Here is a 22,032-nt window from a genome sequence, read left to right as displayed (position 1 = left end):
GGGGTGGCGCGAAGCGCCACCCCAACAGCTAGTCTCTTATAAGATTCACTTCATTCAACGTAAATGATGATCGAGCTATAAATAATCAAAGTGCTTTTAGCTTTGAAGTAGAAGGACCACTTTATCACCAAATAAATTTAGTGACACTTGCATCACAAGCAACTGAAGGTGGTTTTAAACCATATGGCCAAATCTATTTTTTAGACCTTGATGAAGCTGTTGAAGAACACCTCGCATATCCTTTAAATTGTAGGGATATCTCGAAATCTGATGAATCTTTTAGAAGAAATATTGAGAGACACTAACAACTATGCTAAAGGCTACTTGAAAATATGAAAAGTGGAGGACAATTTAAATCAACGTACTGATTCACTGAGACAACAGCCTCCAAAAACAGTATTCAATTCAATTCAATCATATATATTTAAACAAAAACACATAATTACATGTACATAATCTGCCAGGAAAGTACAAAAGTGCTTGACTAGGGCAGAAACTTAACTAAAGAATAATTAAACAATCACTAACAGAAACAACGAATCAACTGGATTTATCAAAAAAGAAAAAAAAGAGAAAAAATAGGGGGGTGACGAAGAGAAAGAAAAGAAAAAAATAAAAAGAAAAGAAAAGAAAAAGACCGAAAAGAGGAGGACCGCACGATATTCAAATCTAAACAGTATTTCTGTAACGACCCTTCACTGCTCGCTTGAAGGTAATAAGGTTATTTGAGTTCCGGATTTCCAAGGGGATTGAATTCCAGATAGCTGGTACAAAAAATCTGATTGAAAAAGAAGCTCTTTTTGTTGATGGTGTCTCGTTGACAATGTCACATGAATTTCTCGTTTCATAAGTATGCAAATTTTGATTTAAAGTGAATAAATTTTCAAATGACGATGGAAGGAGGTTCTTAAAATATTTAAAACAAAAAGTCGCAATCTGAAAATCCCTAGTCTTTGACACATCAAATATTTTAGTAAGTTTGAAATAGAGGTTAATGTTATCTGAATGCTGAATAGGTGATATAATTTCAATGGCCTTATTTTGGATGGTTTGGATTCTCTTATAACATGAGATGAAGTTGCTTGCCCATATAGAGTATCCTGAATAATAGAATGATAAATCATTTTCAGGATTTTTTTAGGGAAACGGAATTTGAGATGGCGAATAACTCCAAGGGACCTTGAAAGTTTGTTACGAAAAGTTTTTTTTACCAAGTTGAAAGTTTTTGTTACCAAAGTTTGTTTAAATAGTCAATATAAATGAGAAAAAGCAGTGGTCCCATTATTAAACCTTGTGGCACTCCACACGGTAAAAGATGGAACTCTGATGTTTCATTTGCATTTTGTAAGACTTGAGCTCTATTAATAAGATACGAACGGAACCATTTTAAAGCCACATTACGTACACCAAATGATTCAAGAATTTCGAGTAATTTATCATGATCAACGGTGTCTAATGCCTTTTTAATGTCTAAAAGTAAAGCTACGAGTATTAGGCCTTTATCAAATGCATCATTCACTCAGTCAACCAATTTAAGAATTGCAAGGTCCGTAGAAAGCCCTTTGCGAAAGCCAAATTGGGTATCACATAGAAGATTCTGCTCCTGGAGGTAATCATACATTCTTTTATGGACTACTTTCTCATAAATCTTCGAAAAAAAGGTAAAATAGAAATGGGTCGGTAATTACTCGGGTCAGTTTTTGACTTCCCTTTGTGAAGGGGTAGCACTCAGGCTATTTTAAATCTTTCTGGAAAAGCTCCCTCTTCAAGTGATAAATTAATCAGATGAGTCGGAATAGGAATAACAACTGTTTTTGTTGCTTTAAAAATTTTTAACGATACTTCATCTACTCCACAGGATTGTGATTTCATTCTCATAATTATTTCATTTATTTCGTTTTCATCACAATCTTTAAAAAGGAATTCAGAAGTAACATGACGAGGTTTAAGTTTGGGGACTGGTGGACTTTTTAATCTTTTAACTGCTTCATGGCACAGCTTAGAACCTTCCTCTGAAAAATACTTGCATAAATTTTCCGCAATTTCTTTTGGATCGTTAACAATTTTTTCACTGAAATTCATCATTTTAATCTAGTCCTTTTCCTTTTTATTCCCCAGTGACTCACTGATTTTAATCCAAGTCCGCTTCATGTTTTCATTTATGTGTACCGTTCAAAGTAGTCAGCGTACCGTTTAATTTTATTCAGCCGATTTCTATACTCTTTGAAAGTCAGGAGTTTCTCATTCGTGGGGTCTTTTAAATAATCTTTATACAATCTATTCTTCATTTTTACCGAAACAAAGATGCCAGTCGTCATCCATACTTTTCGAAGGTAATTATTTTTTTTTTTTCAAAGACCTGATCAAACATTGATTTTTTTTTTCTTTTTTCAAACATTGATCAAACTCAGCTAAAAATATATCCATAAAAAATTATAAGCCTTTTCTGCAAATTTCCATTTGAAAACTTCTGAAAAATCAACATGTTCCAAATTTACAGCCAGATTTTTGAAACTATTTTCAAGACAGTCGAATCCTGGCATAGCCGTTCATGGCATGTTACAAAACAGGTTTCTTGCGGCCATGCCAATTTGATTAAAAAAGACACAAATATCGAATCCGGGCACGTCTTAGACCTGACATTACCAAACTTGTTTTGCTTCATAAGCTAATAGGAAGGTGATGGGATAATCAGAAAATACGTCACAAGACTTGTTTTGTTAATAAGAATAAAGTGGTAGCCTTGGATGTCTCTTGTTTTAGCTTTTGGCATGGATATAAAGGCGTATCTATCAAATATACGGGTAGTAGGTACTTCGAATAGAAGATGGCGTATGAGAGATGAATCTCTGATGTTTAAGTGGTATTTTGAAGTCTAATATTAATGTGTCAAACCTTTAACAGGTCTTGATAAACAGTTGCAGGTACTGGAGATTACCCCATATACCGGGTTTTAATATATGTCCTTCGCAGTGGAAATCAATGGACGGTAGATCTAATATATGAAAATTCGGATGGGGGATATTTTTCACTTACTGTCCTTTTTATCAATAAAATACCAAAACAGGTTATGACTCCATAAAATTACTTGCAAAAGGCTTAATCTAGAGGGTGGGTTAAACTGTAGTTCTTATTTGGAAATTTGAATAAACTATTAATTGGAGAATTTGATTATAGCCTTGGGATTTCGGAAGGAGTTTAGAAATGTATTTTCAAGAAGTTGTAAGTTATCAATCTTTATGATAATTAAATTTAAAAAGTTACAATTTTTGTCTATTAAAAGTAAGAAATAATATTAAAACTTTAAGAGAACAGATATTATTCCGTATATATGCAGCCTCCTTTTCAATACATCTCTCTTCACGCTCAAGTTTTAAACACTTTAAAAAAAGTCTCTCTTTAAGAATTTTGAATGAAGGTCTAACTTTAGTGTAAAGAGTGGGGTATCGAGGAGGAGGCAGCCCACATATAAACTTCTCAGGTTTTAGCACTTCTCCTCACTTTCAGCTGAAAAAATAGTTTTTCTTAAAATTTAACTTCTGATTTTTTTCGAATAGTATTCCGATAAATACCTCCTCATTCATGGTAATTACCCTAAGGAAGTTCCCCCACATAAAATTCTTCCGCCATGAACTTGCTATCGTAAAAGTGTGTCATTGCTACAAATACCCCCCCCCCCCCGAAAAAAAGTTCGCTATTCCGGATGAAAAATTCTTTTTAGCTTATTCTTCATATTCTTACTAAAAAAAGATACTAATTTTTACTTTATTTCTGATCGTTTATTAATTCATTCCGAAAATTACTTCTATGTTGAAAACTTTTCCAAGATCCCTCCCCTCCATCGAGAAGTTTCCCGTAGATAATTCTAATAGATAGTTCTCCATGGATTATTTATCATGAGTTGAATGAGCAAATTTGTATTTGAATTCAGCCAAATTTCCCCCGTGTAAAATTTCTGATGAAAAGTCTACCCCCCCCCCCCCCAAAAAAAAAACTTCCCTTCCAAATGGAAAATCATCCCTGTAGAAAATAGCTCTCTTCCTAAGAATATACCACACTTTCAAAGAATCTGTCACAGTCTTTCCTCTCCGACAAATACACCCCCCCCCAAACAAAACGTGCAAAATACGCCTTGTTGAAAATAATCACCGGCGAATCTCCCCCTGGAAAATACTCCCTCCCTTAGCAAGTTGGTCTCCAATCCCTTTTGACTTATAATAAAGGACCAGAACAGTGGTGGATCCAGGGGGCGGGACCCTTAACCCCCCAAGATTTCTCCCGTGCCCCCTTTTCTCTGTTTGTTTCTTTTTTCACTCTTTTTCTTAATAAATTTGTCAATATCGTCAATTATTGGCACCTTTGTGACATTCAGCTTTCCCTAAGATTTTGCTCCTTGGCGTCACTGTCACATTGACCCCCCCCCTCATGATTTTGCTATATAATTACATGATTACATGTTTCCGTTAGACTCGCAGAAGCACAATGAAGAGTCAGCTTTCCCAATTCTATTTTAACAAGAGCTAAGAGCTCATATGGCACTTGTGACGAAGTTGGAAGAGCCAAGAGCCCATATAGTATGAGCTCTAGCAAAATTCTAAGAATCAATAGATTGATTTACAAGGAAAATCAGAGGCTTACTGCCGGTCAGGATTTAAAACAAGAGCTCTGAGACACTAGGTCCTTCTAAATATCAAAAATTCATTAAGGTCCAATCACCCACTCGTAAGTTAAAAATATCTCATTTTTTCTAATTTTTCCCCTCTCTTCAGCCCCTCCCCCATGTTGTAGAATCAGGGAACATTCTACAACAAAATCAAGTCAATTTGTGCAGGTCCCTGACATACCAATTTTAATCGTCCTAGCACGTCCAGAAGCACCGAACTCGCTAAAGCACTGCAACCCCCTAACTCCCCCAAAGAGAGCTGATCCATTCCGGTTACATCAATCACGCATCTACGACATTTACTTATTCTACCCACCAAGTTACATTCCGATCCCTCCACTCTAAGGGTTTTCCAAGATTTTAGGCTTTCCCCTCCAGCTCCCTCTAATGTTACTGGATCCGGTCAGGATATAAAAAAGAGCTCTGAGACACGATATCCTTCTAAAACTCAAATTTCATTAAAATTGGATTACCCATTATTAAGTTAAAACTACCTCATTTTTTCTAATTTTTCCAAATTAAAAACCCCCAGGTCCCTCAAAGAGAACGAATCTGCTCCGATTATGTCAATCACTTGTATCTATAACTTGTGCTTATTCTTCCCATCAAGTTTTATCCCGATCTCTCCACTCTGTGTTTTTCAATGTTTCTGTTTGACAATATTTCCGACCCTCTATGTCCCCAAATCCGACTCGAATTGAAAATGGAGCATTCGAGACATAAGATTCTTCTACATATCAAGTTTCATTAAGATCCGATCACCCATTCGTAAGATACCTCGATTTTCACGTTTTCCAAGAATACTGGTTTCTTCCTCCAACTCCCCCAATGTCACCGGATCTGATCGGGACTTAAAACAGGAGTTCTAAAGCACAAGATTATTCTAAATATCAGATTTTATTAAGATCTGATCATCCGTTCGTAAGTTACAAATACCTCATTTTTCTAGTTTTTCCGAATTACATAACCCCCCCCCCCTCCCAACTCAACCAAAGAAAGCGGATGTGGTCCGATTATCTCAATGTCGTATCTAGGACTTGTGCTTGTTCTTCCGACTAAGTTTCATCCTGATCTCACCGCTTTAAGCGAGCGTTATCCAAGATTTTAGCCCCCCCCCCCCCAATGACACTGGTTCTGGTTAGGATTTAAAACAAGAGATTTCTGTTATGAGTCCTTCTAAATATGAGATTTCATTAAGATCCGATTACTCCTTGGGGTATTTTCTCCTCCGGGAGGGGGTATTTTCTCATGGCTATCACTCGACAATGCTGAACTAGAGTCAACCCTCTCATGCTAATTCACGGTGGGTTGGGTTCAACCTGTTGGAGGTTCTCTCTCAGGTTAATTCACAGTCGAGGAAGGGGGAAGCAGTATATTTACAAATTTGGCAATCTATTTACAACTGATTACCCCACCAAAGAAATGAATATGAACGGAAATAAGAGTCCAATTCAAGGCCTACAAGGGCCTCCTGCAACCTGCCTCGACTCTTATGCAAGTGAACTTGTAATTATAAGCCAAGGGATTTGGGCCAGAAACAAAAAATTCAACTGTCTGTAATCGACTACAAAAAGTGGAGTAGACATAGGCTAGATGGGAACCCAATATGAGAATGAGTATATTGTTGGTATGTGTGAAGCGGATGGTTACTACCACTTGAGCAATGGTCTAACCATTGACGGCTTTAAGGATTCGTGCTTTAAGCGGCAAACATAGGCTCAATGAAATACCCTATGAAAGAGGAATATGGTGTTGGTATGTGCCTATAGCAATGGCTGTTGTTGAGTTTTACACATCGTTAACGGTGCTTGTTCCTTATACGCCACTCACTCAAGTTTACGATTTAAAAGTTTTATAGTTTGAGAAATTCACGAGAAATTATAGTTTGAAAAATTACAAGTTTTAAACAGCGTAATCTTGAGTGAGTGGTAATATAAGAAACAAGTACCAAAATGCCTCCCCCTTGGCAAATAAAAGAATAAGTCAAATAAAATTTCAAATTTCGAAAACCTTATTTTCCCGGGGGGGGGGGGGGGGGTACTTACCTAGGGTATATTCCTGGAGGAGGTATTTTCCACTGGTGAGGGAGAATTTTCCACGGAGTTATTTTCTAGGGGGGGGGTATTTTTAGGGAGAGTATATTCTGTGGGGGTCAATATTCCTAGGGGTAGTTTCAACGGGGACTATTTTCTACAGGAGGGTAAGTGCAAGGGATATTTTCTGTGTGAGGGAGGGGGGTAAACACCAGCCACTGGTTCACCCTTCTTCGCTTTCAAGGAAAAACAACCATTTTACTTGATTCGCCAAATTTCCTTTGTTTTTAGTAGCATTCCTGCAATTGGGCTTGTTCCAAGATATATATATATATATCTATATTCACAGGTGGGACATAGGGACACAACTACAATGGCGCGTAACTAATATGGCGCGTAACGACTTACGCGCGCGGGGGGGCTTGGGGGGGTGCGAAGCGCCCCCACCAACTAGGTGTTGGGGTGGCGCGAAGATATATGTGTGTGTTTTTAACTACGTAAAACTTGCGAATATACAACATTCTTCGTTGTCCCATTGTCTCTGCATATAAATAGATTGTCAGGTTTACCGACTCTTGAACATGCAACATATAATTGTCCAAGGGAAAAACAATCCGTATTCGGTTCTATACCACATTTTTCTAATGATTTTTAAATTTTGTTGATGGTGATTGCTAATCGAATATTCCCTGTGTCCCCGTCGTCATTTATATATCCCCCCTGTGCCCCCCTCGGTGCCCCCGTTGTAGTTATGTCTCTGTGTCCCGGTCGTCATTTGTGTCCCCATGTCCCGGTCTGTAATTTCTCTTCTAGTGTCCCGGTCGTCATTTATATTCCCTGTGTCCCGGTCGTCATTTTCTCTTTGAGACGCAAGCCTGTTTTCTTTTGTTCTTGTGATTCCTCGGCACGCTTTCTTTTCTTACTTTCTCTATTAGCCGCAAGCCTTTTGGCATTAACTCTTTGAGCAGCATCCTCGGCTGTTTCTTCTGCCATTGTAGGATTTATACTAAACTTCCTCTTTGAATTAACTCTTTAAGCAGCTTCCTCGGCTGTTTCTTCTGCCATTGTAGGATTTATACTTAAATTTCTCTTTGAATCGCCCCCTTATATACTTATAATGACGTCAAATACAAAGCCTTATATACTTTTAATGACGTCATATGTGGACAAACACACAAACATGCAATTTATTTTTATATATATATAGATATATATAAATAAAGTTAGCCTTTTTTGGGGAATTTTACAGCATGTAATTATCCGGTCAACTCATTGCCCAATTATTAACCCATTTTCTGTCAATGGATCAATTTTGGAAAGTATCATTTTTCATCAAAATCTACGTTTTTGCAATAGAAGAACTCCCCCCCCCCACAGCACCCATATTGCACTGTTAACACCAATACTTCCCTGTCAGTGGGATATAATAAATAATCACTGGTTCTAAGTCCCTATGAATATAACCTGAGCCTAAAACGTACTTTTGAGGCTTCAGTCTTCTCCCCCCATCCGCTACAATACTACAGATTAAAGTTAATCTGTATTTTCCGATATACGTGCTTTTTGCAATACTGTTGTTTCGCATATCTGCTGTTTCTGCTTTTGCATATGCTGCACTACTTTTGCCTATGTGCTGTTTCGAAGGTTTTGGCCCTCCCCCCCAAAAAAATTCCTGCGTAAGTACCTAATTTACATATATATATATATATATATATATATATATATATATATATATATATATATATATATATATATATATATATATATATATATATATATATATATATTCATTGAAATAATGAATGTAACTAATTAAATAACTACATCATGAATGTAAATAATTACATTCATTGAAAAAAAATTACATTCATTGAACATAAATTGAAAAATCTTAGATGGTTTATTAGTATTAAAAATTATTTTCAGATTTTTTTTTGTAACTTGATAATTGCAGACAAATGAAGCAGAAATACACATTAGACGAAGAAAAATGTTTGATTGTCAAGAAAAAGTTAATGAACAAAACATTCCAAAAGGTAGTTATTATACTATCAAATGGCATTCATAAGAACTGAACAGTCAAAAAAAGATTCACTAAAATAGCTTACTATGAGGCTTCCTATGGCTATTCAAAATGGTCTGTCATTAAAAAAGCAGTTATTGTATTTGAAACCTTTGTCGCTAGATTCTTTGCATTATTATCCCCTTCGACTTTTTAGGTTTTGTTTTCATTGTCAATTTTATTACTCAGCAGTATGGAAGGTATCAATTATCTTGAATGTAATGAACAAGATTTATGTCAATCAAATTTTCGATTTTAATCACTCGCCTTCACCAATAAAAAGAACGTCTTTTTAAGCAAATTCCTTTCCAAGTTAAGCGTATACTATGTTGCTGTCTACTTTTTATTCAATTGGTATACTAAACAATTGCTCTATCTATTATCAATTTGTTAACACTTAGTATTACTCTTATGCAACTATTTAGTGATTTTCTTAGTACTACATATATTAGTGACACTTTAATTATTAGTTACAGAATAAAGTTGAAACAAGGCTCAAGCTGGAATGCTTTGCATTTGCAAATAAAAAAAGAACCTTTAATTTAAACTCCACCTATGATACGGTTCCATCATTTTCAATGACCACCAAAACACAAATATTAAATATTTATGTTTTGGTGATAACGAACTGTAAAATTAGGAGCGACGTGGCCAAATAGTATCCGAAACTCTAAAAAACGGGGTTTTGATAACAAGAATTGTTATAACTGTTGGAACAGTTACTAAATAAATTTGAAAAAAAATTGTAAAAAAAAAATTATTTGTAAATTTTATATGTAAAAAAAAATAAAAAATAAAAAATTTACAAAAAAATTGTAAAAAAGAATTTGGAACAAGGTGCATCTAAGAATTCAAGTTTTTACGCTGATTCCAAATTTATAAAGTTCACCAGGTTTAATGTTACCCACCAAAAGTTACAAGCATGAAAAAATTTGTCAAAATTTCATAAAATGGGAAATATCTCCGATAAGTCCCGCGGTCTTAGTAAAATTTACAGCATCAGATTATGCATGTTAGGGAACCTTAGTGTATAAGTTTCTAGCTCAAATATACAAAAATCCGAAATTTTGCATTTTTTGCATTAGAAAAACCGCGGGTGCATATTTGTTTGTTTGTTGTTTTTTTTTCTAAGGGTAATCGTATGAAACTAATTATTCTAAAAGAACGGAAGAGGGGTCATTGGATTAGAAATTAAAAATTCTAAAACCCTTTTTAAGTGACCGAAAAGACTGGACGGCGACTAATCCCCTTCCCACACCCGTTTACTGCAAATTCGTCTGATCAAATTTTGATATAGCCATTTTCTTCAGCACAGTTTAAATGTTCAATAAGAGCACCTTTGGGCACAGCTCCTGGGGAAAGACCTGGAAGTTGCAAAATTTTCCAATTGTTTATGTGTAGTATTTGTTATTGGAAAGTGTACAGAGATAATTTTTGGGATGGGGATTTTCCATACAGGGTCATCTTTCATTATGAGACTTTTTTGTCGGAAGGAGAGTTTCCAGGGATGAAATTACTCGGAGAGTTTTACTCTGGGGGAGTATGTCAGAATTCCTATACGATATTATGTTTATTTGTCTTACTTTGCCTTCGCCAACTCAAATTCACATGCGGGGATGTCTGGGGGGGAGGGTAATTTTCAGCGGGGTAGGAATGCTCTGATTTTCCTTTGAGGGGAGGGGGTACTCCCACGGGATAAATGCATCATGTGGGAACTCCAAGGCAGAAATTCTCTATGGGGGAACTACGCAGTAGAAATTCTCTATGAGCCGACTTTCTGCTGGAAAAACTTTATACTGGGGCTGGAGGATTCCCAGAGGAAATCTCAAGGAATGGGGACTCCCGGTTTAATAAGAAAAATGATCAGAAGTTAACCTCTATTTCAAATGAAATTATGGAAGAAGAATTTTCCAGGCGAAAATTTATTTAGTCAGTGTTATGAAATTGAGTTAAAAAATATAAAACGGTCACTAAACTTCATAAGAAGTAGTGCAAAATAAGGCAAGATTGTACAAATCCAAATTATAAGATTCTCTATAATCCCCTAACTTTGCCAGCAAATACTAAAAATACATTATTAAAATTTTGTGTTTCTTGCATCTGTTTATTTATTTATTTCCTTTTTCGTCCGAATTATTACTTTTACTAGTTTGGTTTATATTTGAGAAGGATAAAAAACTCATTAGAAAGTTCAAAAGGTAGTGGGAGCCCTTTGGTTTTGACCAGACAGAAATGGGATATACATGAAGTTACTAACCCCTCAAGACGTTGGTATTGATTTTGTCATCTTGGTACTACTTAGTACTATAGGGAGTCTTTTTACTCAAGAATACTTTGGTTGCTACGTAAAAGTATTACGTTAAAATGAGCCACGAGGTAAGTGAGCAGGATGTGAACTTTTGTGTAAGGGTAAACCCTGTTAATATAGCTCCGCTTATCTTTGATTTCAATGGTTTCATAGTAGATCTCGGTCTTGACGTGAAATTTTGGATTATTTGTTTGATCTTATGCCACCAAACGAGGTCGAGAGGCTCCTACAGGAACAGACAGAGCCCAGTTCCTCCTGTGAAAGTGAGGAGGGAAAGCAGGAAAACATGGAGAAAGTTCACTCTTTAATATCAGATTTCTACTTAGACCTTCCAGAATCTTTATGTTTTTAGAGCTGAGTTTGGAGACCGATTTTACTGCTGGTAGTATCTACTAGGATCCAATTCAAATAGTACACTCCTATGCGGGCAAGATTCAACCCTTCTTGGACAATAGTTTAAGTAGGGGAGAAGTAGGGGCAGAATTACAGCATCCATTACACAAAAAAATTTATTTAAATGAGAAGTTTGGTGAAGTGCATCCTAATTATATATAAACAGAAATGCAGACACTTCATCTGGACTTGCAAAATTTTGAAGATGTTTTTTAGACTGGGAAGGGAGCATTTTCAATAAGCTGGATATTTATAAGGGAATGAGAAGTTGGTTAGTAGTTTATATATAGAGCTTAGATTTAAATGTAATGCGTTCCAAAAGGAATTATTTTAAGAGGTGGGAGGAGTTAGTTGATAAAATGTGATGCCAATTTGAGGGTATGTAGAGGCGTCTGTTTCTTTTCATTCGATACAAGCCTTCAATGCTTCAAGAACATGGTTCTTGTTACAGGCCTTTAACCTTGATAGAGGATGCCACCAAGACACTTTTGGAAGATTTGGCAGTTTCTGTAACACTTAAAGGGATAAAAATTTTGAGATGGCACACGAACATTTAAAGATTGTTGTTACAATGTTAAGTATGACAAGGAAATTGAAGAGTGATAACACAAAGACAAAAAAAGTGTTATGTATTTTGTGAAGGCTTCGTCCACTGAATCAGTTAAACACTTGGTATGGCTTCCGTTCGAAACAATCAAACCATTAGTATTTTTGGAGAGGGGATTACTTCTGGTCCACTGAACATTTTAAAATGTCAAAAGTCTTAGACGGTACACTTGTAACGCATCATCTAAGTGCTATGAGAGATAAAGAGACTCTTTTTAGTTTTTATGAATATGGACAACAAACAGTTAAAAACAAAGGAATTTATCAGATCAGATAGAAAAGATATTAAAGAATCGAACTAAAAATGGTAAGAGAAAAATCCTGGCCTGTTGGCTAGGATACGACTTAGATTTTGATTCTTGTATTGTTGCTGAAGATGTTTACAATGCCCAATGATTTCTATGTGATATTCGAGTCCACTCTTTCTAGCCCCCTCTATGATGATTCGAATAAAACAAGCGATTTTTGGACAAACTGGACAAAACTTTAACACTTAACGGGACAGAAATTTTGAGAGGGTAACAGAAATTTCAAACATTGTTGTTACTCTGTTAAATATGGCAAGGGATTTGAAGAGAGATAACGTAAAGACAAAAAGGGTATTATATATTCTGTGAAGACTCCGTCCATTGAATCAGTTAAACACTGGGTATGGCTTCTTTATGGGCCTGTCATAGAGCCCAATTCAATTGGACATTTTTTCCAATAACAAATCTTAGTCGGTTTTTAAGATAAAGGACGAAGCAATTTTCAAGTGAGTATTTTTCAATGTTCTAACTCTAGCTAAATTCCATATTGAGTTATATTTAAAACAGCACCAGAGGTACAGAAAGCGCCAAGAGTAGCAGTTTTGGAGCTGGTATCAGGTGAAAACGACATCTTGCGGTTCAAGAACTTCCAAAGTTCGCTCTTGTAGAGCAACAAGGTGGCGTTAGATATCACGGCTCAGCTCAAATATGTGTATAATACATTGATCTTAAATTGTGTTAAATAACAAGGACCTATTGCAGTCTCGTGTGCCCATGCAAAAAAAAATCAAGTAACACCGTGCAATTTGAAGAGGTATTTGAGACATTGGATGGAAAAGATTGTGTGGGCGCAGACATGGTTGCAATTATTAAAACTGTCAATTTTACGGCTACACAATGTGAATTAACATTTGAGTCTTTCTCCAGAGATGGCGTTGGCTATTCAAAATTAAGAAGTGTGTTGGGTCTCTAAGGTGAAAGTTGTTAAGAGGAGTGTGGAAGTGCCAGTTAAAGACCATGATCATTTGAGCAATCGAATTTTATCGGGGAAACGCAGAAAAACTATCGTAAACTGGTACATAAGTCTTACAATGTAAACATTATGCAGCAATATTTTATACCAGCTACTGCTCACTATTTCAACTACGGTTTGAAATTCATATTACCAGCCATAGCATATTTGCAGAAAGTTGAAGTTATAGATGGTGAATGGATAGATTGTTTTTTTCCTATGACATCATATCAAAGTCATTTGGGAAGCTACTACTCCTAGAATTCAAACAAAAGACAATTGATAATGGTAATACTTACTTGAAAAAAAAATATGTTTTTAGACTCGTATAGTTTTGTCCTCAAATAGCTGGTGTAATTAACTCAAGTAGAGAAAAGTGAAGATTATAGCAGCTTTGCCTCTCCTTGAAAAGCGCTATCCAGATGATGAAGTGTTTGATTTAACGACACGAAAGGATAAATCCCCGTAAGAGTGCTACAACTTTACATTGAGGCTACGTGAGGTTTGTTGAAAAATTTGGGGTAAGGGTGGATGTAAAAATTGTAAGGAGGATTATTATAAAATGTATTCGGCGAGTGATGTATTGTCGTTGTTGGATGTTGTCTATGAAAATCGGATAAAATCTATGAAGAATTTAGAATGGATTTTGGGTATTATTTTTTAATTCTTTATTTTGTGATGGATTTCATCCTTAAAATCAGCAAAGAAAAAACTGGTCTGCTTACCAACAAGAATCAGCACTTATTTGTAGACAGAAACATGTGGAGAGGGTGTGTTTTTCATGGTTAACGTATCCTGAAAACTGACCTGACTGGACTGTCCACCGACGAAAAGTCGGATGCGGTTTATCAGGATATTAAATCTTTTTATCCGTCAGCACTGTCTCGCAAGTTTTGCCATCCGGGAACAACAAATGGCTTGACAATCCTTGTGATCCAAGTTTCCCCGACATTGCCGCTATTGAGGAGAAAGAATCACAAGACAGGTCTTCAAAACCAATGGCGAAATACCAGTGGAATCCAAGGACTCGATAAAGGGTTTTATTTTGCCGTGCATCAACAGGCCGGTGTTGAAGGACTCAATGAGTCCTCATAATATTTCTTTTGTGGCAACTGGACACCTTCAAAACAGATAATTTTTGACAACCTTCATCTGAAACAAAATATAATTGTACAAGATATTGTGGATGGTAGCCAACGGTTTCAAAGTCACAAAGACTTATAAAGCCTTCCCGTTCCATCAAAAGCCATATATGAAAACGTTTACTGACCCCATCGTTAGTAAACGATCTGAGGAAAAGACAAAGGTTGAAAAAGAGATCTTTAGACTTATCTTAAGTCCAATCTTGGGTAAAATGCGCAAAATTGTGAGCCATACAGATCGTTTTGATGTTACAACCGACTCAAAAAATTTGCTCGAATCATTGCCAATCTGGACTTTACATCTTTCGGGATCATGGATTCCAATACGGTCCTTTTACAAAAAGAGAAGTTTAGTTTTAAATAAAAAATTGCCGATAGCACTGCCATTTTAGAAATTTCAAAGTAACTCATGTTGGAACTCATTACAATTTTGATAAGCTCCAATAGCCTGGGAAGGGGCAAGTTCAAGTGTATTTTGAGAATGGTCATGATATTATCTCACGAATGGACCGTACCTATTGGTAAGATTCTGTTTACTGGGAGCTAATGAAGTATCAGGCCCTAAATACTGTTATTATATTTAAAATATGAGACGGGGAGGGATTTCATTTTCCGCAATGTGCTTGCAGGTCTAAAATTTTGCTGTGTGCAAACGCCTAATTAGACTATCCAAAAAACTGTGTGGAATATGATTTATTTTGATTCCAAGAGCAAAGATCAATGTGAACCGCTCTTTAAAACACAAAAAACTACACAAATAATGTTGATAAAATGCCATTTCATCCTTATTGGACCATGTCTATGCATAAGCGAGCTGTGTGAAGGTACTAAAACACTGTCATTATTCCACTTCAGACCGGGATGTAGGTGCACATTAGAGAGACCATTTCTGTCTTGAAGAAAGTCGATAGACTGTGGGAGGATGGCCCATCTCAGCAGTTTCAATGTCAGCCGTGTTTTATAAGTAGTGTTTATATATGTTTTCCCAATGCGGAATCGTTCTTGTATCTTTAAAATTGTTTAATATGATGCTATTATTTTTACCACCACCGCAGTCAGTACTGGCAGGGCCTGGCCCGGCCTTTAGCCACCGTGGCAGTTTCTGACTCCTCTAGGGGATATGGTTTCATCTGGCCCTCTAGGTAGGCCCCTATTCTAAGGGCATTTTTAATATAAAGTGTTTGAATGTCCAAGTTCTTATTTTTTTAATGCCCAAATTCTTATTTTGTGTTGTTTTTCCAAATGCTTATGTAAATACATTGTTTTTCAAAAACTTTTAAGGGCATATACTTATATAACAAAAATACATTTTTTTTGTCTTTTTGAATATAGAGAACTAGTATTTATTCTACATATTGGGTTAGGTTCAGTTAGTTGTATTTCGAAAGTGAAAAGAGTAAAGTATGTCAATTTGGAACTCTTTTCACATAAATTTTTTGCAGACCATCAATGATTGTCAAAATAATTTTTGTAGCAAAAATAATTTAAATCGAGATAAAATGTTTTAAGAAAATAAAAACAAAATAAAAACTCCTTTGAAAAAATAAAACTATTGCATCAGACATAAAAATTTATACGGGGACTTGATGTCCTTAAAATTATTGAACCAAACTCGTAGATGATTGTTGATGATTTACTCAAGAAACTCAATAAACATTATACTAAAGAAACTATAGCAAAGCATACATTATTTTCTCTCCGAGGTAAGTCAGACAAAGAATTCATTAATCTCTTATCAGAGCTTTGTTTAAATCTAACTGAAGACAATGTTCGACTGCTAGAAGAGATTGAGCCTCGAAAAAAGCAACATCGTTCACTTTTGCGTGCCTGGTCATGCAAAAATACGAGAAAGGATCTTAAAAGAAAGTGGCTTTTCAAGAAAGTGGTAATTTTTTTACTGTTACTGCCAATAATTCAACAGTATTCTCTAGAAATGGCTAAAACCTACAAATTGACGTCAATTGAACTTGCTCTTTCACCAAAAGAGAGCTACAAAGATAAAGCTAATAAATTTTTTAACGATGAAAAATTGCTTGCCGATGATTAACAATTACTTTTGCTTCAAAATGCCCTTCAACTTGTTGTCTTAGGGTTTCTAACCCTACCGTTAGAAACAAGTCAAAGTAAATGTTATTGATCGCACCCAATCTCAAAATACTCCACCAAAACCATCGCCATTAAAACAAGGAGATTTGTCAATTTCCAAGTCAACAAGTGTTGTAGAATTATTACTCCAATCGAATCTTTGGCAATTTCAAAGTCTCTTGAACTATCTCGCTGCAAATAAACACTCACAATTTGATGGTAAAAAGATGAGGCTATAATTTACAACAAGAACTACAATCTAATCTATTTGTAATCAGTTTTAAATGCAAATTGAAAAAGGCCTGAACCATTTGACAGAAATTTGTATAAATTTTAAAGCTCATCGAACTTCCCAAATAGTCTTATTGAGAATAAACGTATTTGAAACTAATTAAAAGAATATGCTAAATATCAAAAGATGATTTTATATCATTTTCGGAAAATACTAGCAACCCTGTTGGGGGTGATGTTTTGTTATTTAAAACCCACAATTGGAGGCGTCTTAATATCACTACATCACCTTTTAGTATACAAAAGAGTAGTAAACACTTCAAAATAAGTATATATTCGAAACGGCTCTATTTCTGAAACGTGTTTAATGAAAATATTTGGGGAGCGGGAAGTTTAATTTCCCCCGTCACTCTTGCTCGAGAAATTGGATGTCAAATGAAGCTAGCAACAGATTGTTTACAGAGTGAGCCAAGTTACACTCTTCATGGAAATCATGTAGCTCGCTCTCATGTTTATCGAAAACCTAAGGCCCTTTCTTATTGTATTTATTACAAGCAGATCTTTTTATGCTAAACAAGGTTCAAAGGTGTCACAATGGTCTGTACAAATATATTATACTTGTAACAAGTGTTTTTAGTCACTATGCATAGGCTGGTCCACTGCAGTCAAAAGGAGATGAAGAAGTTGATAAGGCCCTTGAATCCGTCTTTAAACCAGATTGTTATAGGAAAACTCAAACAGATCTAAGAAGTGTTTTTGTTCATCCACATGTAAAAAGGTTTTTGATATATACTACAATGCTCTATCATAGTCATTGTTCAATAAAGGTGGCATTGGCTGAAAGATTGATCAGAATATTTCGACTTTTAATCTCGAGATATTGTACATTGAAAAATAATGTTACTTTCATTCATGGTTTAGATAAAATCATGTTGATATATAATCAACGCCCTTAGAGTCAATAGTCCAATCTTAGTCCTCTTAATGTTAATCTAGGAGAGCATGGTGTACTTGATATTTTGATTACAAGAAAGAAATAACCAACTCATAAGAAAAACATACAAACTCACAAGGCATATGACTCCAGAATTGGTGGTTAACATTTTCAACTTCTTTTGGACAATGACTGATTTCAAACCTTATGCTGCCAAGACAAGGTTCTTAGCATGGAAATCTAGAAGTAAGATGATTTTACTATTCTTTCGGTCGAAATTTCAAAATATTGCCCAAAACACCATCCCTCATGTTATAGAAATGAGGTAGTTGACGTATCAGTCCAGACAACTAATGATTTTAGATTTGGCGCTTTAACTTCGAATTCCAATAGACTATTTAGCAGACACATTTTAATTTTATTATATAAGTTACCTAACTTGGTGACTCATTTTACATATGAATTAGTAATTAGCAGTAGCAATGGCATCACTCTTGGAGTTTTAGGAAAGATGTCAAGAAATTTGTGGAAATCCGGATATTTGGCCCGCTTGTAATCGTTGTATTATTTAACAGAAAACATGAATGATGAGGTAATACCAGACAAAGGATTATTTTTGAAACTCTAGGAAATATACCAAGAAATTTCTTGTATTCAAATGGATCTGTTCGCTTCAACTGAATACTAAAATAATACTTAGAAAATCAACAAAAACAAGTAGGCAATATATTTTTCGAATGAAAACAGGTAAATGAGAATTTTCCAGGTGGAATATTCCACAGAAATTTTACGAGTTGGGAGGCTCTGCTAGGAGTAAACTTTTCTGGGAAAGGGAAATCTTACGGAGAACAAACTATGGAGGAGAAAGCAGGTTTCCCAGCATTATTTGAAAAACCATCAGAAATTAATTAAAGAACAATGTTTTAAAGTGAAGATCAGTATCAGATTTTAATGCAGACAGAAATGATTCAGTATATGATAAAGAATGACGTCTCGTCACTATCATTTTCTTTACGTTAAAGTTTGACTTTTGCCTCAATTCTTTAGGAACGACTAGTGAAACATAAATGCCGATTAATTAGAATTTGATTTGTTTAATATGAAAAAATTTAGCTTAAAGAGTTATATTTCGATCTATAGTCGATTCTAGGTAAAATCTCGCTGATTCAATACCTAACTTAACCTCTCAATGTCTACCTCATTTCAGAAAATTCATAACAAAGGACTTTAAAATTTGATCAATAACACCTACAAAACAGACAAAAACCTTTGTACTCTGACTGCCCATTTAAAGCATTTGCACAATTATAAATATTTCTTGGGATAAAACATATGCAATACAAAACTCACGGAGAATGACCATAGGGGTCTTCTCTATTCCAGTAAAAATCATCACGCTATGCGCGTTTTCGGAATGACACCAAGAAATTCCCAGAGGCATTGCATTGATAACATCCGCATTTAATGTATTTCCCAAAACATAGTATTGGGAAAAATTTATTGGTTTAGGTGTCAACGGCATAATTCCATTGGGGAGATCTTAATTCTTACGGTCAATTCCTAGAGTGTAAAAAAATCTTTTTTAACAAATTATAACAGTCCCATCAATCAAAATATATCTTTTACAAGTGGTTTAAGGAATTTCTCGAGATGAAAAAACACCTTGAATAAAAAACCTCTCGAAAAAACTGTCTCTAAGAAAAAAATCTTGAAGAAAAGAAATGGCGAGGAAAACTAAATAGTGAAACAAAAAATCTTGAAGAAAAAACCCCAACTGAAAAACAACAATAAAATCTTCTAAACTATTACGTAAACACGCATGTGTCTGTCATCTCAGTTACACCCGGGGGATTCCCACTTGACCAGCAGCCCTAAGCTCTAGTAACACAGGTCACACGAGATTGTACCATCTTCAATAAGTTTGCACAGGTATTACGTAACAACCACGTGTGTCGAATCAATAATAACAGTAACTTTGAGGGAATCGTCGTTACACTTCCTCGCGATTCTGCTGGAGAAGAAAAGAGTAGCACCTATGGGCGTCATAAAATTTGTTATGGCATCACTAGCTAATTCTTGCTGTCTAAACTTTTGTTTAAACCTCATTTTATCTTGACGAGTTTTTAACGTTTGACTTTTTATTGATAACAATTTTATGATTTTGTACTGGCACTAAAGTGCGAATTCAGGCCTTTTGGGCTTGTGATAGCCGCTTTGTTGAAATAAATCTTATCTTACTACTCAGATCCTTAGATCCACGTCTTCTACATATATGTTGGCAACAGAAATTAATTTTCTGAAATATTGGAAAAAAAGTTCGAAAAGAAAGCTTTAGCAACTTTGTTTAGATACCTTGGTATTTTGACCATTTTTTTTCTCGAGTTTGTTAAGTAGACCTAGACAATGCTTTACGTACATAAGCGAACAATCGACTTATCTAGAGACTCATTAGGAAACTACAAGTATTACAATGTACGTTTGTTTTTGTAAAATACTATTTGAACCTTAGTTTTTAGCACGTTTATAGTGTAATTTATTCAAAAATCCAATATACTCGACATCTATAGCATATTATAAACTTAATCAAGTAACAGAACTACACAAATAATGAGATCATGTACATAATATTTTTAATTCGTTATAATTCCGTCTCATTTGGCATTGAGTGCTTCTGGACTCTGATAACTTTGCCTGGAGTTGGACAAAGGGGTATATTCAACTGCAGTGAATCTAGAAGAAAAAATCCATAAAAAAGACAACTCTAACAAAAGCTTGGTATAAATAGCAACTAAGACCATACTGCCTTTCCATATCAAACAAACACAACTTAGAAACAACGGGGAAATTTTTCCAAGACAGTGCCCTAGTGGTACTGTCTAGTGGTACATTTCTTAAGGATACATTTCAATTGTACATAGTGGTGAATTTTTCCTAGTGGTACCCTATCACTATTAGGGTGCCCAAAAATATATATAGGGGGCAACCAAAAAGGTATTGTTGGGGAGTAAAGGTTTTTAATTTGTTGTTTTCTTTGCTCCATTATTATTTTGTTAATTCGACGGGTACAATAGATTCATTCACATTTAATTTTTTATGTCAAAAACGAAAGATTATTTTATCAAAACAGTATAGCTTATCAATAAACTCCGTAATAATAAATAAAATAGGAGGGCTTTTACGTCACCTCTGTTCCTATACAGAACAAATTGTGTTCAAATTTTTCTAAAAGGGTATTTATTATATACAATATTCTTTTACTCACAGGAAATATAAAACAGTAACTCGTTGTCCAAAATATATGTACCCCGTCTGACGAAGCGCAAGCCAAATAAAGAGGTTGAAGTTGAATATTTTAGCCAATGTCACTTGTCGAATCAAATAGTTCGTGGTAACGAACTGTAAGTAAAGAGTAACGCGGCTGAATAGTAATTGAAACTCTACAAAACAGAAATTTGATATTAATAGATATCTCAAAAGAATTGGCTTAATATGTTGATTCCATATATATAAGATTAATTAAGTTTGGTGTTACCAATTGAAAGCTACGAGTTTGAGAAAATTTAACTGATTTTCGAGAAAGTTCGGGGGAAATACCCTTTAACAGTCGAGAAATTTTAATGAAAATCACAGCATCAGGTTTAGCGTATTCGAAAACCCAATTGTTATAGTTTCGAGTTCCCATCTGTTGAAATGTGGAATTTTTTCTCCCGATGAGACATCACTGATGTGTGTTTGTATTTTTCTTTTCTTCTTTTTTCTTCTTTTGTTTGCTTTTCCCACAGATGGTCACATCGAATCAATAGTCTTAGAATATTGAGAAAGGGCTCACTCAAATGAAAACTATAAGCTCTAGTCCCTTTTTAAATGATAAAAGAGATTAGAGCCCCCCTAATATCCCTCTGTTCCTCAAAGTCGTCCAATTAAAAATTTGAGATAATTAATTTGTTCACATAGTTGAAAAGTCCAGTAGCGAAGGTACTGGGAATAAAAATAACTCCCCATAGCCCCTGGGGAAAGGTATGTAAATCATGAAGTTTGCCCATTGTTTATATAGGCCTATAGAATTTGCTATTGGGCAAATTTTTTCTGTATACAAATATACAGACAGGGGAGGGTTGGAAAATTTTCTACTGGGAGGATTTTTCACGGGAGGAATTTACCGTTGGGAAATAAGTTTCCATGGGTTGAACTATTAGGGGAAAATTTTATACTGAAGGGGATTTGCCAGAATTCCTCTACGCAAATTCTTTTATTTGTCGTACTTTCGCTTTGCTGACTCAATTTTACATGTGATGTTATCGGGAATAGTATGGGG

General features: G+C 35.2%; 1 protein-coding gene across 1 annotated transcript in view; it reads right to left on the bottom strand.

The window, feature by feature from the left end:
- Window positions 1-18,023: 18,023 nt before the first annotated feature.
- The window catches only part of LOC136029863 (B-cell receptor CD22-like), a 252,212-nt gene continuing 248,203 nt past the window's right edge, over window positions 18,024-22,032 (bottom strand). The window contains exon 13 of the mRNA XM_065708320.1: window positions 18,024-20,447. Within this exon, the coding sequence (XP_065564392.1) occupies window positions 20,356-20,447 (92 nt within the window). The 3' untranslated portion in view covers window positions 18,024-20,355. The remainder of the gene's footprint in view (window positions 20,448-22,032) is intronic.

This window comes from Artemia franciscana, chromosome 8, assembly GCF_032884065.1.
Source record: "Artemia franciscana chromosome 8, ASM3288406v1, whole genome shotgun sequence".
Lineage (NCBI taxonomy): Eukaryota > Metazoa > Arthropoda > Branchiopoda > Anostraca > Artemiidae > Artemia > Artemia franciscana.
Note: the sequence above shows the minus strand (reverse complement) of the source record. Positions and strands in the feature narration are given on the sequence as shown.